The sequence below is a fragment of the Anoplophora glabripennis genome, unplaced genomic scaffold (assembly GCF_000390285.2).
Source record: "Anoplophora glabripennis isolate ALB-LARVAE unplaced genomic scaffold, Agla_2.0 scaffold53, whole genome shotgun sequence".
Classification (NCBI taxonomy): Eukaryota; Metazoa; Arthropoda; class Insecta; order Coleoptera; family Cerambycidae; genus Anoplophora; species Anoplophora glabripennis.
In genome coordinates, this window is record NW_019416376.1 from 1,329,097 (window position 1) to 1,355,761 (window position 26,665).

At 32.8% G+C, this 26,665-nt stretch overlaps 5 protein-coding genes across 7 annotated transcripts in view; 3 read left to right on the forward strand and 2 right to left on the reverse strand.

The window, feature by feature from the left end:
- LOC108905587 (cofilin/actin-depolymerizing factor homolog) overlaps positions 1 to 5,163 on the forward strand; it is a 9,759-nt gene extending 4,596 nt beyond the window's left edge. The window contains exons 2-3 of the mRNA XM_018708528.1: positions 1,207 to 1,529; positions 4,831 to 5,163. Coding sequence (XP_018564044.1) covers positions 1,207 to 1,529; positions 4,831 to 4,951 — 444 coding nt within the window. The 3' untranslated portion in view covers positions 4,952 to 5,163. The remainder of the gene's footprint in view (positions 1 to 1,206; positions 1,530 to 4,830) is intronic.
- A 1,548-nt stretch (positions 5,164 to 6,711) lies between these two features.
- On the forward strand, positions 6,712 to 7,867 carry LOC108905586 (probable NADH dehydrogenase [ubiquinone] flavoprotein 2, mitochondrial). Its single transcript, XM_018708527.1, has 6 exons — positions 6,712 to 6,816; positions 6,899 to 7,027; positions 7,088 to 7,275; positions 7,331 to 7,538; positions 7,590 to 7,666; positions 7,719 to 7,867. Exons 1-6 carry the CDS (start codon positions 6,781 to 6,783, stop codon positions 7,810 to 7,812), a joined length of 732 nt encoding a protein of 243 aa, XP_018564043.1. The 5' UTR covers positions 6,712 to 6,780; the 3' UTR covers positions 7,813 to 7,867.
- A 2,316-nt stretch (positions 7,868 to 10,183) lies between these two features.
- Positions 10,184 to 15,178, reverse strand: LOC108905599 (adenylyl cyclase-associated protein 1). Its single transcript, XM_018708548.2, has 2 exons — positions 14,242 to 15,178; positions 10,184 to 11,384 (listed from the first exon to the last, which is right to left on the reverse strand). The coding sequence occupies exons 1-2, from the start codon at positions 14,741 to 14,743 to the stop codon at positions 10,621 to 10,623; spliced, it is 1,266 nt and encodes a 421-aa protein (XP_018564064.1). The 5' UTR covers positions 14,744 to 15,178; the 3' UTR covers positions 10,184 to 10,620.
- An 828-nt stretch (positions 15,179 to 16,006) lies between these two features.
- On the forward strand, positions 16,007 to 17,218 carry LOC108905600 (U6 snRNA phosphodiesterase). The gene is made up of 5 exons (XM_018708549.1): positions 16,007 to 16,204; positions 16,258 to 16,391; positions 16,449 to 16,626; positions 16,681 to 16,840; positions 16,894 to 17,218. The coding sequence occupies exons 1-5, from the start codon at positions 16,062 to 16,064 to the stop codon at positions 17,083 to 17,085; spliced, it is 807 nt and encodes a 268-aa protein (XP_018564065.1). The 5' UTR covers positions 16,007 to 16,061; the 3' UTR covers positions 17,086 to 17,218.
- A 2,116-nt stretch (positions 17,219 to 19,334) lies between these two features.
- Positions 19,335 to 26,665, reverse strand: part of LOC108905598 (protein tramtrack, beta isoform-like) — a 56,141-nt gene continuing 48,810 nt past the window's right edge. The window contains exons 4-9 of one of the 3 annotated variants that reach the window (XM_018708546.2): positions 25,067 to 25,429; positions 22,944 to 23,301; positions 22,223 to 22,386; positions 20,429 to 20,606; positions 20,090 to 20,369; positions 19,335 to 19,912 (exon numbers count right to left, since the gene is read on the reverse strand). In XM_018708546.2, coding sequence (XP_018564062.1) covers positions 19,702 to 19,912; positions 20,090 to 20,369; positions 20,429 to 20,606; positions 22,223 to 22,386; positions 22,944 to 23,301; positions 25,067 to 25,429 — 1,554 coding nt within the window. In that variant the 3' untranslated portion in view covers positions 19,335 to 19,701. Of the gene's footprint in view, positions 19,913 to 20,089; positions 20,380 to 20,428; positions 20,607 to 22,222; positions 22,387 to 22,943; positions 23,317 to 25,066; positions 25,430 to 26,665 lie in introns of those variants that run through there. The other 2 variants (XM_018708545.2, XM_018708547.2) reach the window with 2 other exon arrangements.

Here is a 26,665-nt window from a genome sequence, read left to right on the forward strand (position 1 = left end):
ACACTTGGAGCAAAAATATTTGTCAGGGTTATAGGCAGATGTTAGCCAAAGACTCCTGTACTAGCTAATATCGATATTTGATACAGGACATTTTTCATAATACGATCATTTTAAGAAAGTTCAAACTTGATTTTCTAAAATTTTTCAAATGGAATACCCTGTGTTTTATTGTTCTATTTTATTCACATATCAGTTCACTTCAATTTTTAGTAAGTTTTATGCAAAATGTTATCTTCTTCAAAACTAGAGCAGTTTAATGCGATTTGCACTTTGCAACCATGAAAAGGCGCCTTTAATGGCATTTTCACGAACTATTTTTTTCGAAAATGACGGGGAAATCTCTGACCAAAATTTGTACACAAAAATACTCAGTTTCATGGATACTCTAGTAATATTCAAATAATAGAATGGCACCTTTGTTTTATAAATATTTATTTTTGTTGAGGCATTTTTTTTCATTTTTAAAGTATGTTTAGTAAGTATTTCAATTCTATTTATTTTTCTGTCTAATAAAATTGTTTAATGACTGATTGTAAATTAAAATTAATTTTTTTTTAATGCGTGGATTCAATAACGTAAAAAAATAGCTTAGTAGTAAAGTTAAAAATGAAATATGACTTTAATCTTTGAACACAGCTACCTTCGTAAATTATTGTACACTATTTTAGTAGATATGGGTAAACTTGAAAATTTAACTTTCTGGGAATAATTATATAAACTAATACAAAAGCAGATTTTCATTTTTGGCACAGCGCCGGGTTTTTTGGGTCAATATTATTTGTGACGATTCAATTACGCGTGTTTTACGTAATCACTGGATTAAATAGTCCATTGTGGATATTAATGTTGGACAGCTTTTTCCCACACCTTCAATACATTTAAAATAGTCTTTGTTTTAAAGGACAAAAATTGAAATATTATTACTTTAGCATAAATGAAAATTTACGATAGATTTTCAAAGTAAAAATTTTTTTTCTTATTTACTGCATATAGTAATACAAATGTTTTCGATGATCAGTAACGTGTGTTCCGTTTAAATTATTGCCTTAAAGCCTCACATATAGGAAAAAGCTTGTTTACTAACTGTCCCGGCAGCAAATAAAATACCGTTGCTGTGTCATCTACTAGGTGTCTAAAAATTGTTTCTCTCGATAGTTGCCGTTAAATATTGGCGATTAAATGAAATTTACCAATTTTATTCTCCAGGCATCCGGCGTAACAGTGTCAGACGCCTGCAAGACCACATACGAAGAGATCAAAAAGGACAAGAAACACCGCTACGTTATCTTCTTCATCAAGGACGAGCGGCAGATCGATGTGGAGGTAATAGGGGCGCGTGATGAAGAATACGACGCTTTCCTTACGAACCTGCAGGCCGGCGGCGCCGGCGAGTGCCGTTACGGTCTCTACGACTTCGAGTACATGCACCAGTGCCAGGGCACATCAGAATCCTCGAAGAAACAAAAGCTCTTCCTCATGTCATGGTGTCCCGATACCGCCAAAGTCAAGAAGAAGATGTTGTACTCTAGGTACGTCTTGATTTTTATAAATTTTAATTTGGGTATCGTTTATTGTCGTGCTGTGCTTCTTAAAAATTAAAAAAGGCTACTTCCAACTTAAGAAATTAAAACAAAGTGAGCATTTATAATGTAGCTTGAGTTATATTGAAAAAAAAATCAAGGTTCTACCGCATTTCATGCTTATCAACTTGAATTTATCAAAATAGTTTAATTCGATATTACTAGCCCTCTTAGGGTCATTCTAATATTTGTTTCGAATAGTTTTTTGTGAGATTGGTTTAAATAAAATAGGATCTTAATATGTATTTCTTTAATACAAGGAATATCTATTAATTTTTAGATCAGATAATGTGATACCTGCTCTTGAAGGATTAAATTGGGCTGTATAATGAAATTATTATTAAGAAACATTTTGTTATCTAAATCCCTGTTTTTTTTATGAATTCGTGATCGGTTTTAGCAACAAATATATTTGTACCTATTAATGATACACAGGGTGTAAGTATACTAATCTGGAAAATTTGGAATTATCAGGAAATTTTTCGAATTTTACTAGATTTTCTTTTAAAGTTGTAATTGTTCCTTATTTACTAGAATCTCACTAAATTATTCTGTTGACATATCCATTTTCATTATATTCAGTGAGACCCAAATTGCATAGAGCAAACTTTATTTGCTAATAGAAATTGTAAAAATAAGAAAGTTTGGGAATGGGAATGAAAAATGTTTAGGATTTTAAGTTCTAGTTCTCCCTAAACTGATTTTGGAGTATATTCAAAATGCTTAAAAATGAATGATTTAAAATTACGGAAGTATTTCACTTTTTACTCTTTATAAGAAAATGGAGGTCTCATTTTCTAAATTGTCTAGTTAATATTTCGCACCTCATGTTGTTTTGTTGATGTGACATTTTTTCACTTACGTTCAAAACTAGGAAAAAAAATCTTCATTAAAATCACCTCGTATTTTTTTTATTAAAATTACCTATTTCTTCTAATTTTAATTAAACAAGCTGATTTCATATTGAAAAAGATTTACCATTTTACTATTTTACTATTGATTTATCGCATATTTTTGAAAATCTAAAATTTTAATTTATTTGTCTTTTAAGACATTTTCAAAAAAAAGATGCTTTCGTGAATTTCAACTTGAGAACCCTGTATCTACGAAATTAAACACCTCCTGACCCACTTGCTATTAGAATATTGTTAAAGATTCCACTTATTTTTCAACAATTCAATTCTTCAATTTTGACTCGCTAAGATAGGGTCATTTTTGCTAATTTAAATATCCCCCTGTACAAGGCGTTTGTAAATAAGTTCGAAATATTTTAGGGGGTGGTTGCCGAAAGAAAAAAGTTCATATAAACATAGATCGAAATATGCTTATTTTCCGAGATACAGTTTTTAAATTTTAATTTTTTATTTATTTTTATCAATTATTTTGAAGATATTGACTCGAAATTTGAAAAACGCTTTGGAGGGATAAATGTGCATTTTTTTGGTGATCCAAATATTTCTACTTGCACCTTTAAATAAAAGATTAACAAAACCTACAATAAAATATGTTTTATTTTTTTCCTCAAAAACGGTGCATCCTACGATAAAAATTGAAGAACTGATGACGGATTTCTAAAAAAATATCAAAATGGGAAAAAGTCAGTGGCGTACCATTATTTTTTTTATTAAAAAAGGTGGCATTCTCGCACGAACGCCACTAGTGCAAGTAGAAATATTCCGATTACCCCAAAAAATGCACATTTATTCCTCCAAAGCATTTTTCAAATTTCGAATCTAGAATCTACAGTTTCATAAATTAATAAAATAAATAAAAAATTAAAATTTAAACGCTGCTTCTCGATTTATGTTTATATGAACTTTTTTTCACAAAATAGCTTCGTCAACCACCCCTTATAATATTTCGTACTTATTTACAAACACCCTGTATATTTAAATTGTCCGTATTTAGTAATCAGGCAAACAAAAGTCATTATAATTTTTTGAAAAACAAGTGGAACTGTGGGAAACCAAGACTCGTACTTTAGGGCAGCCACTATATTTTTTTCGAAATTATACTTGTTAAATACGAGTATTAAGTGGGAGATACCAAAAAATTTGAAAAATGGTGGTTGAATAATTAAAATTGATACAGGGTGTTGGCAAAGTTGAGTCGTTTATTTTAACAGCTGGTAGAACTGATAAAAAAAGTTGATTTACCAAAAATCGTTTATATAAAAGTTGTCAAATAAAGCAATTATTAACAATTATTTTAAAAAATTGAAATTTAAAAACTATAATACAAACCTTATTTATTGTCATTTTTGACCACTCCGTTGTAAAAACATAAATTGTTTGTTTAATACTGGGACTGGGTATGTCTTTTTTTTGTAGTTGCACGGCTTTGAGTACTTTTTCGACTTGACAGTGCTAAATAATTTGTACAATAATAGTGTGTGACATTATCTTTGATTTGTGGGTGTTTTATGCAATAAAAATGGCACATGTTTATGAACACAATGAACTAGTGGACATAATATTAACTTACGGGGAGTGTCAACAAAATGCAGCTGCAGAATGTCGCTTGTACGCGGAAAGGTTTCCTTTATGAAATCATTCGACTCCTTGTATGTTTGTAAATTTAGTTAGAAGACTCCGCGACACAGGCTAGTTAAAGGAGCAACGAGGAGGTTACGCTGGAAAATAAATTGTTTATTTACTAACATGGAACTAGTGCTCGTTGTTGGGTCGTTTCCGACAATTTCTAAAATTTCTTCCTCAATCTCCATCATTTTGCGTAGAGAAGGTCTTCCAGTGTGACCTCCTCGTTGTTCCTTTAAATATCCTGTGTCACGGAGTCTTATAACTAAATTTACAAACATCCACGGAGCTGGATGATTTTGTAAAGGAAACCTTTCCGCGTACAAGCGACATGCTGCAGCTGCATTTTGTTGATAATCCCTGTAAGTTAATATTATGTCCACTAGTTCATTGTTTTCATAAATATGTGCCATTCTTATTGCACAAAACAACCACAAATCAAAAATAACATAATTGTTAATAATTGCTTTATTTGACCATTTTTATATAAAAAATTTTTGGTAAATTGACTTCTTTTTGCGAGTTCTACCAGCTGTTAAAATAAATGACTCAACTTTGAGAACACCCTGTACGGAGCTTACATTTTTGCCTGGATAATAATTCGATACTTCCTGGAAAACCTAGAAATATCAGCGAATTTCTTTTTCAAAATTTGGTGGTTGATTTTCCAGAAAAATTCCACGGCAACTGACTATTTTGCTTTTCTGTTGCAGTTCTTTCGATGCTCTTAAAAAGTCACTGGTAGGCGTACAAAAGTACATTCAAGCGACAGATCTGTCAGAAGCCAGTCAGGAAGCTGTAGAGGAAAAACTCCGAGCCACTGATCGTCAGTAGCGCGCTTCATTAAATTTCTTTACGACTGTCTGTCTAACTCAACGCACCGACCTACCAAGGTGTATTATTTATATAAGTATTTGAATATTTAATAAATGCTTCATTTTTAAACTGTATCATGTCTTTTATTACAAGATTGTACTGTACTGTAAATTTTTTTAAAATTATTTTCTGTAATTTAATAATGCCGAATTAAAGACAATTTCCACCAACTAGCGAATGTTTTTAATAGTGTTATTGGTTTTATTGGTGCATAGTTGTGTCCCGGGAGGGAAATTATTGTTTTAGTCCATTAATTGATGGTCGTACTGTTTAGACGAGCAGGGCAGAACAATAGAGTCTACATCTTTGTGGAGAAGATTCACACTGAGTCGTATGAAGGTAAGTTGTAATGGAATATGAAACTGTCATTGAAAATATCCATGGCGGGAAGTCCTAATTTTTCAGACAAGCAGTTATGTTTTTGTAAATTAAATTCATCAATGATTGCACAGTTTGAAAATAACATTTTGGTCCTCTCGAAACCGGTTCCAATAAATTCGCTTAATTTTTTTAAAACCTTTCATTTGTTCAAACCTTAGAGCATGTACTACATAGAAGAGCACCGCGCATTAAAAGATGTAGACGCTATAGAGGAAAAGGGCGACAGTTTGGGTACTCTCTCTATCTAACCGATGAGGAAGGAGGTACGTTAGCCAATCACGTGCTTACGCGAGAGAGAAAGATAATACTCAAAGTATGTCTTTCTCTCTGTCACTCGTCTACGAACGAGTACTTCCACGTAATATATGCTCAAATTTTCAAACATTCTTTTCATGAAAGATATCAGGTATTAAGTAGTTCGAGGTACATGGGCTTTTGTCATATAATATTTAACAGTAACAACTCAATGGTGGTGACTATCTTTTTCAGAAATTCGACGCCGTGTATACATATTACACAAGAGATCTATCTTGTGTATGACGCACACCATGTTTTTGGAATAAAACAATAACTAACATAAAATTTTCATTAATAATAATAAGTAGTAACACATCTCAAAAATTTAAAAAATCCCTGGCGATTAGCATATTCGAATAAGAAGAAGAAGAAGATGAGACCTGGGGTAAAGTGTTTAGTGATCTTACTTCTTATCTTAGGTTTTAAAGATAAATATAGTGTATTTTTCTGAAACAGCCACCCAGATAAAGTTCCCTACATTAATAACAATAAATTTATCATTTATCAAATACAAATTAATAGCTAAATACTCTGATCAGTCTGATCCCGTGCTGAACGCGACCAATGAAATTCAAGCTGGTGCTTTTATTTTTTACCTTTTGGTAGTTGCAGGATTGGTATTATTTATTTTTGGTTTTTGGAGATACCAACTAGTGATGGGCATAATCGACTAATTTTGATAATCGAGTACTTCTAATAATCGAGTGATCACTCGAGATACGAGATATTGGTCGTTTTCATCCCAGCGACGCACAAATATGCTTGTATTAGTCATATATTACTTATAAGCGTAGCTAAAAAAAAAAAAAAGGCTCACGCACTTCAAAACCTAACCACTTTTTCGTTTTATTCTAAAAAAAAAAGGTTACGCAATCAGTGACTATTTGCAGTATGCACCATCGATCTTATAGTAGAAGATCGATGGTATGCACTAACATTTTGGGGTGCAACCGTAGGCTAATAATCACTCGAGTGGTGGGAGGAAACCTCTCGAGTGATCTCAGTAATCGAGTACCACTCGAAATCTCCCATCACTAATACCAACCTCAAATATCAAATATATTGAAAAAGTGAAAGGAGCCGTTTACTAAATTTACTACAAATTTAAAATGTTATCGACTATACGAGCGGTTGGAAATGGTTTGGTAAGATACGGAATAGATACCACAAACAAATTTTGAGTAAATGATATAATTATATAATAAAAACATAACCTCAAAATTTTAGAGACGTTCTTTGGGAGTAAGATCTGTTCAAACTTCTACTTCACTTCAACATGATAGCTTATTTGTACATAGAGACACCCCTGAGGACAACCCAGATGTTCCCTTCGAATTCACTAGTGAAAATTTGAAGGTTAGTAACCATCGTCAAGTAATTAAAATTTTTATTAATCAATTTCCAATATTGCTCTAGAGAATCATTGCTATCCTAGCTATATATCCAGAAGGTCATAAAAGAGCAGCAATGATTCCTCTATTAGATCTTGCCCAAAGACAACATGGATGGTTACCCATTTCTGCTATGCATAAGGTTGCAGAAATAATTAACGTGCCCAGAATGCGAGTTTATGAGGTTGCTACGTTTTACACTATGTTCATGAGGTACAAAATTCAATATCAGTTTCGAAATTGACAAATTTACTAGTGTAATTTCCAGAAAACCAACCGGGAAATATCATGTCCAAGTATGCACTACTACTCCCTGTTGGTTAAGGGGTTCCGATGAAATTTTAGAAGCAGTGAAGAAAAATTTGTGTTTAGAAGTTGGTGAAACTAGTGATGATGGTTTATGGACGATTTCAGAAGTAGAATGCTTGGGCGCCTGTGTTAATGCACCCATGATTCAAATCAATGATGATTACTATGTAAGTGTCTTAATCAGTATATTTTGTTATATCACCTCTATTTCATTCTAGGAAGATTTAACGATAGATGATACAAATGAAATACTTTCCGATCTTAAGGCCGGCAAAAAACCAGCTCCTGGGCCTAGGTAAGTTATGGTTGGAGTTTTCACTTGTTCTTTGAATTGGAACTGTTTTCAGGAGTGGCAGATTTGCTGCGGAACCCATTGGTGAGCCTACATCCCTAAAAGGCGAACCTCCAGCTCCCGGGTTTGGAGTGAGGGCCGATTTATAAGTGAAAATTTAAATAATTGTAATATATTTAATAGTAATATATAAGTAACAATTTATAGGCTTTCTTTCTGTTCCAAAATTATTGTTCAATAAAAATATGTACCTCGATTTATTTAAAACCCTTTGAAACTTGTAATTACATGTTTTTATGGAATGAAATAAATCATTATTTTAAAACTATATAGGGTGTCACTGAGATACTTGCACAAACTGATAGATTTAACGTTAACGAATCAACTAAAAAAGGTAAAGTATGTCTGAAAATGTTTCATTTTTAAATATAAAAAATGTTGGAAGTTTGGATCAAAAATAATTTTTTAAAATTACAATAGCTGCAACGATTTCAAAAAAATTTAGCCATAACAGCTTTTTTGTTGTTTATCTTAAAAATTATGTGCATCGTGCATCGTTAGTTAGATCATGTCTGTAATGATTATTCATTTATCAAATTATTTTTTAAATAAAAATTATGTCTGAATGATACAAATTATTTACACAGTTTCATATAACTGTTTACAACTTGAAGTAAACCAAGTGTTTTCATTAATTTTGAACACCCTGTATCGTGAAGACGATTATATCAGGTGTCGCTTAGAAAACGGCGAATGGTTGACATTAATTTTAACTTTGTTCACTACCTGCCTTGATATGTTCTCTCTGATTTTCTTTCCGATTCCAACAATGAACAAAAATTTAACGTTTACGAAATATTTGTGAGAAAAAATTAACAAATTAATGAGGTAATTTGGCATTCCTACAAAAGTGGCAAATATACCTTGAAAACCGGTCAAATCCACCTAAGTATTGCTCATTTATAAAAGCTCGTAATTTTTTCATTGAACATTGTAAAAACGAGTAAATATTTTAACGCACATTTTTTTTTTCTTTGTAATTGCATCATCCTTTTTTCGATATTTGTAACTTTTTCTCAATGGCTCAGTATGCACATGTTACCAGTGATGTTACTGTGTCCCTTTCGATGGGTAGTGGGTACTCAAGCCAATTTGCCATAATATTTGATCAAAGATGGTTGCGGTCTCTTGGTAGGGTGTGACAAAATTTGCAATAAATGGTATAGTCTTTCCGAAATCAGTTGAATATCTAAAAAACGCCTAGCCATAAAATTTAATAAGTTCCATAGGTGTTCCTAAAAAAGTTTTCTGGTAAAGGTAAGAAATTATAATAATTTGTATATAATGTGCAGAAAATTTCTATTATATGTTCATTTAGCTATCAACATATTTTAATTATTTATGTCGTCAAACAATTTTATTGATGGTAAATTTCGTTTTGTTTCGTTTCAAAATGCCATGTTGTAATATTATTTCTCCCTTTCGCAATTGTAATATCAATGATTAATAGAAGGTGCCTATAATAAATTAAAATTACCTGAATCGCATCAAATTCCTCATTGCTGCACTGCACTGCTGGGCAATTTGTCGACCACTTGTCAACGGCTGAGATTTATTGCCCAGTAGCCCAATGCAACTGTATTTGAATTTCGTTTGTCCGCGCTCGCATTCTTCAACTGGGCGTATACATTTCTACCACCTCCACGTTTAGTTCGACCAGACCTGCTGAGATGCTGCGTCAGCGACCGAACCTGGTACATACTGTCATCCTCTTGGTTCTTCAATTGATATCGGAAAGACCATACCATAACACATCCATAGGCACGAGTGAAACCGAATTTAAATTATTGATAAGTCCGTAACACAAAATTAAGAAAAATATATTCTGTTTCGAATGTGAATTGAGTTGTACTGCCACTGATATTTATATTTGTTTTTTTGATTATCTGTGTATTTCTGTCTGGATGTTTGTCGCATATTTATTGTATCAATGTTTATAGTATTTTATCTTAATATTTCGTTTGTTTTTTCTTTCTTTTAGATTAGTAGTATTTTTTGTTAATATTCCTATTCCATAGTTGGAATTTATATTACCTATGCGAAATATAAAATTTTATTTTAGATGTCAATACTGTTTTAAATCGATTATTGACTTTAGCGTCGAATATTCAGGTCACTTTGTAGATTTTAAACTTGAACTTTTTCTTACTTTATTTCAAACGAATTAGTTTTTAAATTTTAATATGACTGAAATTTCTGTGATATTTAGTCAGAGTTCACCGATCTCGAAAATTTGTAAAATTATGCTACAAAAATGTTCTCAATCGGTAAAACGCACTTACTACGATTGGCGATGAAATAAGATGTGTTTCTCTTGGAGCATTCCATAATTTTATTTAAATTAATACTGAAATTATTTATATTATTCTTTCCTGTAAATATTTTGTAAAATTTTCTTATCCTGGATAAAAAAATGGGGGACAGCACTTTTTATGAGACATGCGGTATTAAAAAACAAAAATCGTTTTAGATATATATTGTTCAAGCATGATTACATATGTAATAAATAGTATAAAATCAATTACACATTACAAAATGCGGAGAAGACTTAAATGCACTGATATGAAATCCACAACCGATGACCGATAAAAAGTAGCATTTACGACGGCTGTAATTTATTATTCAAAGTATGAATTTACAAACTATGAAATCACGTAAGGTTAGTATTAGCCTAATAGGAAATTTATTACTAACAAATTTTATTTACGCAAACTATATCGACTTTTAATTACCTAAACGTGTAAATAAAAAAGGCTAAATATCTGAAAACTATATTATGCTTATATAGAAACCTACTAATACTTTATTTTTTTTAACTCTAATTTCCCTAAATATAAATAAAATTTGTTAGAAGTAAATGCAACATATTTATTTATTTAATAAAACGTATTGGCAGTTTAACCTTTGTTCTCGACGATTTCAGTGAAAAGAGTTTTATTATCTTTAACTCTAGTCCTGAATTGCTCCGGAATAGGAATCTCCGTGTAGTCCCCGTCTCCTTTAGGAATCAGTACGTTCATCTCGGACGATTTTGAACTGATTATTTCCACATCTAATGAATCTTTGCTTAAATAGACTTGGCAGCCGTCCGTTTTATCGATGGAAATAGTTGGAACCTTGCCCATAACCTGCATCTGTACGGACTGGCAGTTGATAAATTCCATTGCGGACACAACGGAATCAAACACGACGGAAGTTTTCTTACACGAATCCAAAACGACTGAATTGATTTTTCCCTTGATCGTTACGGTCGAATTTTCACATCTGAACAAGTAAACCACATTGTTCATCTCCGCATTTTCTACCAACAGATTCTGATTGCCCCTCTGGTACTCAATAAGCCATTTCTTCCCATCTCTGACGAAGCTCGGAGGTTTGTCGATCTGTGCTGGCTTAACAGGGGTCACCGGTTTCTGCACGGTCGGCTTAAAGGGGGCTGGCCCCTGTCTCAATGCCGAATTTTTGTGGGTCTGCATATCAGCAGTGACTTTCTTTAGACCTTTAGTGATATCTTGGCCCTTGTTAATTTCAGCGAATAGCGCAGAGCGATCAGCATCACCCGCTCCACCTACATCAACATCAGCAAAATCGAGCACAGGGGGAGGAGGTGGGCACCCAGGAGGTGGCGGCGGAACTCCTTTTGCAGTGGCAGGCCTTTTACCTGTAATGGAATGTTTAATATGAGGCCACAGATATTAAATCGAGTCCCATAAAATTATAGTTTTCGCGTAATAACAATTTAAATAAACATTATTCATTGTCTAAATCTACTCAAATTATTTAAATATTATATAAAATGAATAACTAAATAATCAAACATATTACCTTCTACTTTATATTATCATTGGGACAAGAGTTTTCTTGTATGTAAATCTAAATGTGATCTAAATACAGTCAAATGATGTTTCAAACTACTACTATAAGAGATCGGAAGAACATACAGGAATTTGTAATTAGTTACACCTACAGACAGATTCCTTGTTTCTGCAGTGAAGCTTGTCCAAAAAGCTATTGTTTATCGGAAGATTGAAAGAAGTAAATATTCAGACTTCAAGTAAGATTTACATTTATGAATACAAGTTTTATAAAACTTTATACATTTTTAAATTATATTTTTCTAGTCAAATGTATGGCATAATTCATTTACAATTTTTTTAAATAAGTATATTCATCATTTAAATATATTCCTTGTAAAAATAATCCTCTACCATAGATATAGTTACATTTTGATGCGGAGAATTAAAAAATACATAATTTAAAAAAACGTGAAATAGTTAAAGAACAAAATGGTTTTATTTTTAATTATATAAAGCTGTTTTTATGAAAGAATAGGAACATATTTAATATTCAACATTTCTATTAATAATTTAATTTTTAAGTACTTACTAAATATTGAAGAAAAAGCAGAAAAACCATTTAAACATTACTTTAGAAAGAATTTGAAATGTTTGAAATTAGTGGGATGACAATTGATTAATTTTTCCATTTTATCTGTATTATTTATTATTTAAAAATAAAATGATTAATAATTAATATGTGAACCTTAAAATTTGTTATTATTTTTTAATTATCTTTATTTGTAAAATTAAAAATAAACCACTTCATTTTTCCATACCATTATTTTAATAAGCAACACTTTTTATGAAGAATGAATTTCCTTAAAAAAAATTTTATTTATTTTTCTGAGCAGTACTCTGTTAGACACACTGTAGTCATAGAAATACGTTAAAATATACAGTCTAATAAACAAATACTTTTGATTTAATGAATCTCCCATGGCAATTCGTTAATTAATTATTTCCAGCAAAGAGTGTCCTTATATAATCCTCATTATTTGTTTGCTGTCTATTGTATTATCAGAATACACGGTGATCTGTACAGGATGTTATTAAATTCGAAAAATAAAGGAATAAATTAACAGCATAAAAAAGTTCTTTCTCTCTGGAAACAGCTACAGTCTGTAATAAACTAAACCACTTTAGTATCGAATAACTATTTTGACCGTGATCAGAATTTGATTTTGCTTGCAGAAGTTGAAGATTCACATCAAGATAGTACGGGGCTTATTTAATTAATTACACAAGTCAGCAGTACATTTCTGCTATGCATAATTTGCGTAAAAATTCAGAAGTTGCATGTCATCTTTAATTTGTACGGTAATTTGCATCCGATGAAAAATACGGACACTTAATGTCAAATAAAGTTGCAAGCCCTCCTCATTTGAATCCTCAAAATCTAACCACAAATAAAAAATTGGTTCCGAACCAAAAATGTTCTGTGCATTATGGACTTCCCTGTACATCAGCTTAAAAACAGATCAATCAGTATAATGTAATTTTCTAAATGCATATCTTTCGCGCAAATAATATTTTTAAAATAATCATTTAAACGATTAACAAAAATGTGATTGATAAATGCAAGTAGATACCTATTACGTCTTTATTTGTTTGAATTAGATAAAACAAAATATATAAATATGGTATGGTTCACTCAAAAATTAACGAGTTACAGTTATAGGAATACCATAAATGGAAATTGGTGACATCTGACTCATTTTAATAAACAATTTTCACTGAATGCAGTTAAAACTGATTTTTATGAATACATCTCTTATTAAAAACATGTAAGCATAAATACATAATTTGCATTCAAGCCAATGAACATTGAGGCTATTTTCACATATCTGTAAAATATGTTAATTAGGTACCTCATTAAATCTGGGATTAAAATGTATAATTAAGGATTAGCCAGATAATAGCAGGTTCATGTATAAATATGTAGTCTAACAGTAAAATTTTTTGAATTAAATTAATATATTACTTTTTTAAGTATTTCATAGTTTTGTTAAATACCTATGATCCGAAACCAGAACAAAATATACCTATATCTGAAAATATATCTTCCTGGGCTGCTTCTATTAAACTATTTTTTTAACAACATTCTTTGCATGGTATTCATTCTCGTAGTAGGAAAACACTAATTTAGAATTATTAGCATTAAAAAATTTTCTACTTACGTTAGTCAACGCCTCAATTAAAACATATATATGAAAACAAATACGATAAACTTATAAAAATCTTCCTTGTTAGTTTTGACAGATTTGTTCTTCTTATGTCAAAGTGATAAAACAGTTATACTAAAAAATTATTCAACTACAATTTACCTTGGGTGAATTTGTAAATTCATCAGTGATAAATTATCAGTATTATATTTCCTTAGTCTTTGCAGATTTAAGTAAATTCACAAAATTTGTATAGTACTCTATCTACATCTTGTTAAGGTTATAACAGTAAAAGACTGTTCTAATTTGAAAATGTTTACCTGCCTTGTTACTTTTTTATTACTTTGATAAAGAATTAGCAGCTTATCTCAATGTTATACATTCAGTAAATATAACTGTATTAGGTTTAATTCTGTTTAGCCACATTCAACTACAATTTGTGATTATAGTTTCACTGAAGTGACTGATTACTGATTAATCTAGAAATTTTTTAAATACCATACAAATTTTGGTTTACCTGCCCATATCAAGCCAGTTGTATGATGCTGTTTAACAAATGAATAAAGATCATTTAGAATTTCAACCCAGGCCTTAACCCATTCAGCGTGCTTTTTGTCTTTTTCCTTCCATTCCTTCAAGACCCGATTTGTATAGAACTGGCTGGCATCATTCATTTCTTTTACATACGGGGCAGGAGCAGTGGCGATGGTAACCCATCCTAATGCAGAGATGCCCTCACTAATAGCAGACAAATGATTGAAAAAGGGCGACGACCGGTGCTTTTCACGATAGTTTTGGATTGCACTTATCTTATCACTTGTAGGTTTCAGGAAACTGATGATCTCATTTTGGGAGGGTTGGGCCGATTCACTGGCTAGTTGAATATATTGCAATTGGGAGTTAAAAACATCCCTTACCAATTTCGAATGTTCGGCGACATCTCCTCCGATCTTCGCAGAAATTTGGAGATACTGGGCAACTGGGCCATTAACGATATCGGTATAGGCTGAAACGCTCATGTTTCTATTTGTTTCAGTAACGTCCTATGTTCTTTACTGAAATTTTTGTCACTAGCACTTGACGCCTTGAATGATTATTGTGGCACTAAAGTTTGTGTTTAATTATTTTCATTAAACAATTTCGATTTGCCGACGCGTATGATTCACTGAAGTGAGTAATGGACTTGTTTTTGAATGGTGACGTTTTTGGAATTTGAGGTTAACCAGTTGTCAGATCGATTCTTTACAACTTTTACACCGAATATTGCTTTGCTCGCACGGATGCTGTAACGCGACTGAATTTTCAGCTGCTGCTTGTGATCGCGATCACTATTTCCGTATTTATAAATATTTTGGGTACTTTATCTTCAAGTTGTATGTCCATATATGGTCTATAATTATCAGTAAATATTAGGACTATATCTATCTTTCTTCCTCATATCATCATAAACTCTAAACAAACTATTGCAATTTAAAATGTACAAACAAAACAAAGTAAATTTTTTCTATGTTTAACAAAATAAACTCTATATGAACTTTTTACATAGAAATACGAAAGTGTACTTTCTAATTTGTTTATCTTTTAAGTCGTATGTCTATATATGGTTCGTATTTATCTTTTATCTAAACGTGAAAACGTTTCCCGGAATCTCAGAATGGTTTAATCAAAAGCAGATAGAAAAAGTGAAAAACGTTTGGGCTCTAGAATTTTTACCGTATGGCATTATCATTTAAGCAATACGAAAGGTTTTTTAATTTGATTATCTTTCAGGTTGTATGTCTATATTTGGTCTGTAAATGATAAACATTTATCAAAATGTAAAGAGTTTTCCCGGAACCATGGACTGACTTATTCAAAAGCAGGTTGAAAAAGTGAAATAAAAGATTTTGGTTTTCTGGAGGCAGCGTCCCATTGGCATATAGTTATAGGGTATAGGAATGAATAAGCTATCTCTCTCTAACAACATGCAATCGCGGGCTGCTAGAGAGAGAAAGCAAATACCCTCCTATAACCCTCTCTCTCTCTAAACCGCTACACTTTCGGCCACTGAGACCATAGTTAAGAGAGATAACTAACTGAGACGATGCCTCCCCTCCAGTAGTCAGTAGTATATGTTCTAAGAAAATGGATCTCCCAATACTAGAGCCGTATTCTTTTTTCCTCAATTTAATGTTTAAAAATGCTAATTTCTGATTGGCCTTAAAGAATCCAACGCATAGTAAAGATGAATAAGAGTGGACGATCTAGATTACTTTACATTAAACAACAAGAAGAAGAAGAAGTATAGGTTATGTAGGATTTCATGTAAATTTAAATAAAACAACTAAGTTGTGTAAAATGCACAGTAAGGGGGCCTTAAATTTGTTGATAGATTATGGAGGGGATAGTTCAGATGAAGATAACCCAGGTCCTGGAATTTCAGTAAAAAGATTACATGAGACCGAAGGGGAAGAATTTGAAAATTCAAAAAAAGTTAAACGGTAAGGTATGGGCAAATTTATATTAACATATTTTACTTCTATTTTGTTCGCAGGTTACCTGTACCTAATATTTTTTTAAGTGATGACAAAACGACAGAGTCTTTCGATGACCCTTTATTACATAGTGGAAAATTAAGAACTTTTCCACACGAAAGAGGGAATTGGGCCACTTATGTTTATATACCTTGTAAGTTGGTGTTGAAGTGTAATGATGAGTTTTTTTTATATCGTACCTTTTTTCTAGATGAAGAAAATGAGGGTATTAATGAATTAATTGATGTCATACGAAAATGTACACATGATGTGGACATTAAAAAAACAGACAACTTCCATATAAGTTTAACAAAAACTATAGTCTTGAAACATCACTGGATTAGTTTATTTGCGAATAGTATAAGGACCAAAATGGCTTGTATTAAGAAGTGAGTTACTAATAAAATAATTTATTGCACGTTTATTTGTAATTAGCATTTCAGGTTTATGATACTTTTCGATAGTTTGAAAGTGTACTGCAACGAAGAGAGAACGAGAACGTTTATAGGATTGCAGATTAAGACTGGATATGATTCCCTGTTAAAATTAGTTGAATCCTTAGACAAATGTTTATCAGAATTTAATTTACCACCATTCTACGAAGTAACAATATTTGTAACTAGTTATTTTGTGATAATTAATTCGATTTCTTTTAGAACCCATCCTTTCATATGAGCATAGCATGGTGTGTCGGAGATTTTGAGGAAGAATTAAAATCACTATTGCCACAACTTAATCGTCAGCTGCATGAACTTATGGATGATTTTTCTCAGGAAAATTGGTATATTTATGTCCAGTACTTATTGTGTAAAACGGGGAACAAATATTTCCAGTTTTATTTGACTTGATAAATACGAAATAACTAAAAATCCCTAGTGCAAAATATTTCACACCGGTTTAATGATATACACGATTTGGCGAGAGAATAAAATTGTTAAAAACTTTTTAGATGTTCATTTATTTTAATGTAATATAAATAAATTATCAGCGTAAATAAATTGTGTGTAAAAACATAAATAAAAAAACTTGTTTATACAAATTGGCACTTTTCATTAAATTTAAGCAGGATGATAACCAATAATTTTCACTTAAAAATGATGCAATCGCTTCCAATTTTTTTATCTTTTTTGTTTTAACATCGGTAACTACAGAAAAACTCGTTTTGTTTCTGTGTGGTTAGCACAAAACATAGGAATGTGCTAATCTAGCTATATTTGAAAATTCATAACTATTTGCGATATATTCAGTGGCGGCTCGCTAGGTGACGCACTGCTTCACCTAAAATTTCCGTTTGGCTGTGCAATTTAAAATTATTTTTAATTTTATATAAGTTTTATAATTTAGGTATAATTCTATATTGAAAATGTATTGATTAGTTTCGTGGTGAACGTTTTCTAAAAAACATTGCTTTTGTTGAGCGCGAACATCAACCTCGTACATACAACGAATAGCATAAGCAAATGACGTGAATCGAAATCAGTTTGTATTCCACTTCACTTGGTAGCATTGTTTATGGCGGTTGTCATGGCAACGAGGCGGCCAACAGGTGAGTAATACTGTGTGGGGGAGCGGTGAAGCGGAAATTGAAGCAGCATCGCCATTGCCCATCGGCTGCCTTTAAACAGTTTGAGGGTTGCTTTCGCTGTACAGTAAAAATAAAATGCTCTCTTAACGGTACAATAAAGTATGTTTATTAAAAACTAAGTTTGTGGAAAAAGTCGTGTTGCCGGTTCGAGCGTTTGAAAAGATCATGTCGGGGTCATCACTTGAGGGTTGCTTTTGTTGTACAGCAAAAATAAAACGCTCTCTTAACGGTACAATAAAGTATTTTTATTAAAAACTAAGTTTGTGGAAAAAGTTTTGTTCTCGGTTCGAGCATTCGCTGGAGAGTCGTCTTGGCGTGGAGTCGCTCGCAGAAGTACTTGGTCCTTGGCGCCACTCTGCCGTCGACTTTTTTTGTAACCCTGCAGCGTCCCGGATGGTGTCAGGATGGCGCTATATTGACGTTGTACTTAAAAATGGGTCACTTGCGGCATGTGTACCCACAAGTTTATAAGATACGGTTCTTTGTTAATATTTGTTTTGTATCAATAATTATAGAAATGTTTCCTACGTATGATCCAGTATGTATTTTATTGGAAATGCCATTTTCCAGATGGAAAATTGAGGACAAAAAGGATTTTTCTATTTTTTATAAAATTTAAATGAAAATCCTCGTGAACGTCAATTTTTTGGTAATACTGCAAATGCAACTAAAAATTTCCAGATTCATTTAAAGCCGTTTGACCTTGAAAAATTTTTGCCTGCGGCACTTTTTTTTAATCAATCAAGGAATATAGCTTCACTTTCTCAATGTCGTGAGAGGCACTGGATATTTTGTATTTCTTTTAAAGAAAATCCAGAAATCTGAAATATTTTTATTTAAAACTAACTCTTGGTTAAAGTAGATTGCACTTTTTTCTCACTATTAATCAATTTGTTCCATAGCTCCAAAATAGTAGGCAGACAACTGCTTTAGCTGATAAAATAATTTTGTGAATCTTCTATACATAAAAATTGTAATGTATCGTTCGTTTCGTATAATGTACCAATAATGTTTATTATGTTCGTACACACTTCTGTTAGAAATGCCAATTAGTATTTTGTTTTTGTTTATCATATACAAAAAGACAGATGACCAGGATTGGATAGATCCGTTTCTCAATGTATCAGTCTCCAGCTTAGGCGTTTCGTTTCTTGTCATATGCGTGCAAGTGATAAAACATTATTTTCACATTTTATACCTGTATGTTTTTAAAAATAGAATCATGTGAATGTCAGTGGTCAATTTGTTAATAAAAATAAGTGGATGTAACAGATGAATGTTGAGAGTGAGTCTAAAGCCTACAATTTTTGTTAATATATGTAAATACTTACAAAATCTTTGGATCTGGAAAAGTCCTTAGCTTAACATCACCTCTAAAATGTTTCAATAAAATTCTTTGAACTTATCCATCTTTATTAGTAAACAAAACATATTTTCACATATACAAGTAAAAGTAAATGGAAATTAAATTCCTTGAGGGAACTTTTAAAATAAAAATTTTAAATCTTCAAATCAACATTAAAAAATTAATAACAAATAGAAAAAAAACTTAAAATAGTTAACAATTTTTAATAAATTAGCTACAATATACAATTCTGTACACTATATCTAGACAGTATTAAATAGAATAATATTGCACTTCTTCAATAAAACCTCTGGAACAAGGCTATCAATTTAATTATTCTAATATCTGATTAAAAATAATAGGGAAACTTCACAATCTTTAAGTAACTTTTAGCACAACAGCCTAGTATGGTAATGACAATTCAGCATAAAATTGATTAATTGTTTTGACCTTCGAACCTTGATGCTTCTAACGAAAACTTACGAATTCCTAGGAAAGTTAATATTAAAAGCAATCAAAGTTGAAGGCCGTGTCTCAGCTATTCTGGTTATGGTACTGAATTTGTTGGTGGGAGGTGGTGCTGTAGTCCATTCCGAACGAATGCGCGTCCATTTGCGACTGACTGTCCTGATTTACTTCAATGTTATCCGAGTCATATTTTATTCCTCGCTTGAACCGTCCATACAGCGAGGAATAAGGCAAATTGTAGTGAATCGCTGCTTGATTTATAGACATATGGCCCAACCTATAAAAATAAAAACATCCCCATGATGCTAAACCATAAAAAATTACTCAGAACGTGAAAAGTAACAGTGAAAATTTTATTGACCGGTTAACTCATAGAGCCTAGCCCGAGAACAACAAGGGCATGGAGAGATATAAAAAAATATATCGTCTATCAATACAGATATAAAACACTCACCTCACAGCTTCCAGTGCTTCACCCATGGCGTCTTCCGACCAAGGCGTAGGATTCGACCGTGACAATTCTATGCCTTCCCTTTTGCACCTTCCGTAGAGCGTCCCCGTGGGTATGCCGAACTCAGTAGAAGCCTTTTGTACAGACGTTTGCCCCGTCCTGATGGATTCCAAAGCTTTCTCTAAATCCTCCGGCGTCCATGTGGTCGGGGCCGCATTAAAAGGGGCTGCCAGTCTTATTCCTTCTCGTCTCGCTATTTTGTATAGAGTGCTGCTGGGTATACCTAAAAGATCCTTATTTTTTTCATCTCAAAGATTTATTTTTGAAAAAGGTGCTACTTACCGTACGCCTTACTAGCTTTGTTGGCCGAGATGGTTCCGGTCCGTAAAGCTTCCAAAGCGCTGTTGAGGTTCTCTTCCGTCCAAGACTTCGTTGGTCCTTCCTTTTTCGGGGTGTCTATGCCTAGTCTGTGTGCTCTTTGCCATAAAGTAGTGGAGGGAATACCGTAAGTCGCCGAAGCCTGAGTACAAATCGGATTTTAGGCAAATTTTGCATGCACAAGAAAATTTGCTCAAAACTTTCATATTAATTGATAAGGAATAACATAATTTTCTATATAAAAGTTTTAAAGTTTTTTGGGAATATGCACCGTTATGAACTATTTCATTATTTTGTTTTACTAAATTAACTCGTGGATCTAAACATCTCTTGGAGGTAAATAAAATATTAAAAGACAATTAAACTGAAGTGAAGTATTAGAGATGATGTTTTTGTGTAGTAACCTATTTTAAGATTTGAATTTTCGCACAAATTTAAGTAGTTCTTAAGAGAAGAAGAAGAAATGTCAGGGTCAAAAGTTTTGTGTTGTTTAGTTTCAGTGATCAGAGAAGAGGAGATTGTGAGGTTAAGAAGTTTTGAAAACAAATTGAGTACGTTACATTTGATTTAATTTTTTATATAAAATTTTTTTCTCGAAAACTAAGTTCGACCGCATAAAAATAACTGCAGATTCGTGTTCAGCACCATCGAAAATAGGGGAGTTGACAAAGTTTTGTGAAAATTGGAGAGGGTGCCACTACAGTAAATAATTACCGAAGTTTATATTGTAGTAACCGTGAGATTTGAATTTTTGCGCAAATTTCAGAACAAGAAGAGGAAATATAACGGTGAAACGTTTTGTCCTTAGTTTCAGTGATCAGAGAAGAGGAGAATGTGAGGTTAAGAAGTTTTGAAAACTGATTTAATTTTTTATATAAAAGTTTTATTGGGAATATGCACCGTTACAATAAATGAACTATTTCATTATTTTGTTCTACTAAATTAACTCGTGGATCTAAATATATCCTGAGAGTAAATAAAATACTAAAAGGCAAACTAAAGTGAAGTATTAGAGATGAAGTTTTTATTGTAGTAACCTACTTTCAGATTTGAGATTTCGTGCAATGTAAGTAGTTCTTAAGAGAAAAAGAAGAAATGTCAAGGTCAAATGTTTCGTGTTTTCAATTTAGGCTGTGATGAAAGAATGTGAGGTTAAGAAAAGCACTGGAGCGATCTGCTGAAGTATCCAAATCTCAGTAAACACAAAATAATAGTTTTTTTAATTTTTTCAACACAAATAGTAACCAATTCAATAAAATAGATCAATTTCTTAATTTCTTTACCTTCACTCACTGTTCAGAGCTTTCAGACAAAATAATCCAATGGATTTAAGTCACGTGAATGGGGCGGTCAACTTTATTAAAACTTCAAGACGATTTTCTTTTATTCTCATTTCACAAATTGTAAACAGTGATATTTCCAAAAAGTTATAAGAGACGTTCTTAATAGATTTTGGACAGTACCTATTTTATTATTTCATTTCGGAAAAAGTATAGTACCTACACATTTTTTTTATGAAAACTTTTATATTTTTTTAAATAAAACTGAGACTGCACGCCACTGACTAAAATAACGGAATTCAATTTCTACCAATTGAAATATCTCTCTTCATTTATCAGTTGTACCAAATTTCATTAAAAATCTTTTACATATTCCTGATATAACAAAAAATAATCACTTTTTTCAAAAATCTAAGCCTGCTCAGGCAAAAAATTGTAGAGTGTTCTTATTTTTATTAATTATTTCATATTATTTTACCTTCGTAAGGCTCATATTATGATTTCTTAAGGCATCTAAGGCCATATCCATATCTTCCTGAGTCCAAGTTTTTGGTCCGCCCCCGTGTGACCGGGGCGTGTGTTGCAAGTTTTCATTATGGCCATTATTTTTGGTTCCAGGTACTTGATCTTCACTATTTACATCTGCAAAATTAAACGTTAATTGGACTCGATACCACTGAATTTTAAAAAAATATATTTTTTCGTCCTTATGTCCGAAAATAAATTTATGTAATAAACCTAGTTTTAAACTGAAATTTAACAAACCTAATTACTTCAAATCTTCGAACTTTTAACTTTGATGAAATTTAAGATCGTGCTTCAGACAGAGGAAATTTTTTTTTAAATAAGGTTTTTTTTTTCTATATATGGCCTATTCTAAGGAAAGAAATATTGAACGTAACTGAAACTATCAATGGGGTGGATTCATTGCGTAAATTTAACAATTGAAACCGTAGGATCAAAAAATCAACCGAAAGTGTATTGTGTATTGCAGAAGTTATCAAAGCAAGTGGCAAAAAAGAGGATTTCGAAAAATGATAAATATACAGGGTGTTCGAGTTTGGTTTATATCTCCAAAATACAACATTCGGTTTTTTGAAATATATATATATTTTTTAAGAAAATTTCCTGAATCTTTGGTCTTTACCATTTTTTTGCTAGGTAGAAACGATATATATCGATTTTCATCACGTTCTCACCTAATCTATTCGAAACGCCCGGCATCATTCCAACGAAATCCTGCTGGACCATCATGCTGGGATGCAGGCCCCTATCACAATCGTCGTGGCTGTCCATGGAATGGTCAGGGCCGGACATATGCGACTCCATGTCCAGAAGAGAGTCCTGGTCGTACGACCGCAGCGTTTCGAACTTGATGTCGGCCTCCTTTTTGATGTCCAAAGTGTACTTGGTGGAGTCCGAGATGTCCGTTCGATGGATAGGGGTGTTGGTGAGGAGGGAACGGGTGGGCGAGTGGTCCGCCATGTCCACGTGGCCGACGGGGATGGCGGAGGGTGCCGGAGGTTCCGGGGGGAAGTCATCGGTGTCCACTCCGAACTGGGAGAAGATTGTCTAAAGTTTAGAAAGAGATACGGGACGTTAATGGGGTTAGTAGGTTAGTACGCTGTTAGTTCGTGGGTGAAATATTGAGAGGGGCACTCAGTATGTTTGAAAATTAGAGCTAGTTTCAAGAATAGTTTTCGCCGTCATAACTTTTTAGGCAATACAACTGATTTGTGCTGTTGGATAAAGTATTGAAAAATTTTATATTGAAAAATTTCTAGGAAAAGCAGAAGATATTTATATATTCATCGCCATAATTATTAATACTTTGTTATATACTGTTAGTGAAAATGATAAAAGTTTGTAGAAGTTTCTTTTGGTAGTAATAAATTTACTATAATTTGTATTTGTGGCCGAGATTTTTGAACGAGAATCTTCCAACATTACTTGAGGATGTATCCCTCGTTACATGTCAGGTGATGTGATATATGCACGATTGGGCGCCTGCACATAGTACACTTGCCGTTAGAGAATGGTTAAATTTAAATTACCCGAATCGCTGGATTGGTCGTGGTCGTGATGCCCCGGTTTATTGGCCTGCACGTTCACCTGACCTAACGTCTATGGATTTCCTTTTGTGGGACACATAAAAAGTATTGTTTATGCCACTCCTGTTGCCTCCTTAGAAGAACTACGCTTAAGAAAATTTCAGGCAGCAGATGATCTTCGCGATAACCAAGAACTGTTTGTGGGAGTGCGTTATAACTTCAACAGACGTATTAGGTTATGCTTGCAGCAAAATGGAAATTATTTCGAGAATATTCTTTAAATTTAATTTTGGAATTCTTGTTTTTCGTTTGTATTAAATTTTATTTCAGATAAATAACTTTACCTAATACATGTGCCATAATCATAAACACTTTCCATTAAATAATAGCAAATTATTTTTAATGTTATTATTAAATTGCCAGCTTATTGATAGAAAGTGTCAATTTATTAATATGATAAATAACAATTTATTTGTTATGACATCCGCCTACTTTATTTTTACAAATTTTAGCAATTACCCCTTTAGTGAACGATGACGGATCTAATTTTTTTACTAGAAAACTATTGGTTTTATCGAAAAATTACAAGAGGTAAAAAAGTTGCGCAATAAATCAGTCTTCTCAATAAATATTATTAAATAAATAATTTGCTTCACATAAAAAATTTCTAATAAAATATTGTAATGGGGTTGACTGTTTGACTCCTTTATAAAATACGCCAATGATCGAACAAATTTTGAAAAGTTGTCTCTTTATTAGTAGGATGCTCATACCAAGTTTCGCGTCTCTAGCATTCCTTATGTTAAAGAAAAAAAATAAAATGTGAATTTCAATCCCCTCCTTTAAGAGGGTATATCGCCTCAGGGGTGCAACTTTCATATAAGGTATTTTTACTTCAATCCTTTTAGTTTTGGCTCTACATTCACTGGTATCATTTTTGCTACTTCATTTAAAAACATCCTGTATAGCACCACTAACGACATCTAATCGTTACCAGAGATAGTTCTCTGTAAATTATGGCATTAAAATTATTTCTGTATTAGTCCACTTCAAAGGATTAGTGAAGCAGTCGTCGCTCGTCCCACTGACGCTGTATCTTCAAAATGCGTCAGACGCTTGTTTTCCAATCATTTTGATGCAAGACTCGATGCAATATCTCAAAACAGTTTTGGAAGAATTAAAAAATTATTTATGGCCACTTTTTCGACTTGGATTGTTAACGGCTGCGACACTTGCTACATGATCTGCTAAGACGAAAAAAAGACACTTACCTGTCCGGTCATAAGTCCATGGCTGCTCATGTTGAGTGGTTTGGTCTGCTCGGGCTGGTGCCTGCTTCTCTTGTGCTCATCCAGAGCTACTGGCATGTCATTTTCCTCATCCGACGAGTGGCCCGGCTGCGCTTTGCCCTCCCTGCAGCCGCCCGGTGTCTCATCCGATGGTCTCTCCTGGAGGCTGGTGCGGCGGTATTTGGCCCTCCGGTTGCCGCTGTCCGCTAGCCTGAAGTGCCTGGGGGAGGCGGACTTCCTGCCACCTTTGCAGTACAGGGGCAGGGGCGATTCGGAGTTTTCTTTGTCGTCGGGCGACTCGCACAAGCCTTTGATCTTTAATTGGTCCGCCGTTCGCAGGATCGACTGGAAAAGATTGGAGGATTTTAATAAAGGGGTGTAATTAGCTTTTTCGTTGCGTTTGAACGTCAAAGGGTCGAGTGTTAAGCGACTGTTGGCGTATGGATGGAGTATTTCTGACGCCTCAGTTTGTCGAAGCAGAAGGGATCTTCGTTGGAGTATTTTGACGCAATATTTAAAAAATTATATAAAACAAGCAATTAACCCCAGGACTAATAAAACAATCAGCTCTAAGTTTGTTTCACTTATTTCATGGTAACCAAAGCAGAACGTCAAAATCTAACAACACTGATGTACAGGGCGTCCCACGGAGACGAGACATTAGACATATTTTAGAGACTACTCCGATTTTAATTTTGGAAATTTGGCCGATAGTGTTTTCGAGCATGCCCTTCTCAACTAAAATAATGGCGCCCACCTAACGCTTCCAGTTATACCGGAAGCTGACGTAATTTTCGCTATTTTAAATGGAACACCCTGTATATTATTGCAATTTTGGATTGTACGTCAATTTTTAGGTGAACTTTCATAAAAGTTTCCAACTCTTAAAGTTAACCGTTCTTGATAATTTTTCCAAAAAATATTAAAAAAGCACTGCCTAATTCAAAGAGATGTATATTTTACAATAACAAAGTTAGAGCGATAAAATAAATAAAAAATAATAAAAAAGGGGACATAACTAAAACTCTAAGCTTCCCTGCCATAATTTCAAAATGACTTAAATCTCATACAGGGTGGTAGAAATTTAATGACGAATTTAGTCAACTTTAAACCATATTAACTTATTGTTTTAACTTTATTTAAAAATATCATATTTGACACCACGTAGTTTAAAAGCAGAATACGAAAGGCCAAAGACTTATAGGAATTCTCTTAGCTTTATGCTCTATCAGTCTTTTAATTTATCTTGTAAATTAATTAATTATTATTTATCTTGTAAATTAATTAGTAATTATTATTTTTTGGAAAACAACCACTTTGCGAACTACAGCCCCGTTCGGCATTGAATAGCGTGACAATTAAGGTATAATATACTTTATATAATAAGTTATTTTTTACCCACGTCTTGTACCTATTTACATGAGTTCAAAGATGGTCACAAATTCTTTTTTAATGTATTTTTTTTTCTAAAAATAGATAAAAAGGGAGAAGTATTTAGACATGGTTACAGACATTTTCTTAATCGTTGGATTGGCCGGCATGGTCAATATACATGCCCAGTGGCGTACACACGGGGGGGGG

Excerpts from the sequence above, each read along its gene's own strand:
- LOC108905586 (XM_018708527.1), top strand. The coding sequence starts at position 6,781 with ATGTTATCGACTATACGAGCGGTTGGAAATGGTTTG. Across the intron at positions 6,817-6,898 it reads GAGCGGTTGGAAATGGTTTG|AGACGTTCTTTGGGAGTAAG; the intron begins GTAAGATACGGA and ends TCAAAATTTTAG. Across the intron at positions 7,667-7,718 it reads AAACCAGCTCCTGGGCCTAG|GAGTGGCAGATTTGCTGCGG; the intron begins GTAAGTTATGGT and ends AACTGTTTTCAG.
- LOC108905600 (XM_018708549.1), top strand. The coding sequence starts at position 16,062 with ATGCACAGTAAGGGGGCCTTAAATTTGTTGATAGATTATGGAGGGGAT. Across the intron at positions 16,205-16,257 it reads AATTCAAAAAAAGTTAAACG|GTTACCTGTACCTAATATTT; the intron begins GTAAGGTATGGG and ends TTTTGTTCGCAG. Across the intron at positions 16,392-16,448 it reads CACTTATGTTTATATACCTT|ATGAAGAAAATGAGGGTATT; the intron begins GTAAGTTGGTGT and ends CCTTTTTTCTAG.
- LOC108905599 (XM_018708548.2), bottom strand. The coding sequence starts at position 14,743 with ATGAGCGTTTCAGCCTATACCGATATCGTTAATGGCCCAGTTGCCCAG. Across the intron at positions 11,385-14,241 it reads AACTGGCTTGATATGGGCAG|GTAAAAGGCCTGCCACTGCA; the intron begins GTAAACCAAAAT and ends ATTCCATTACAG.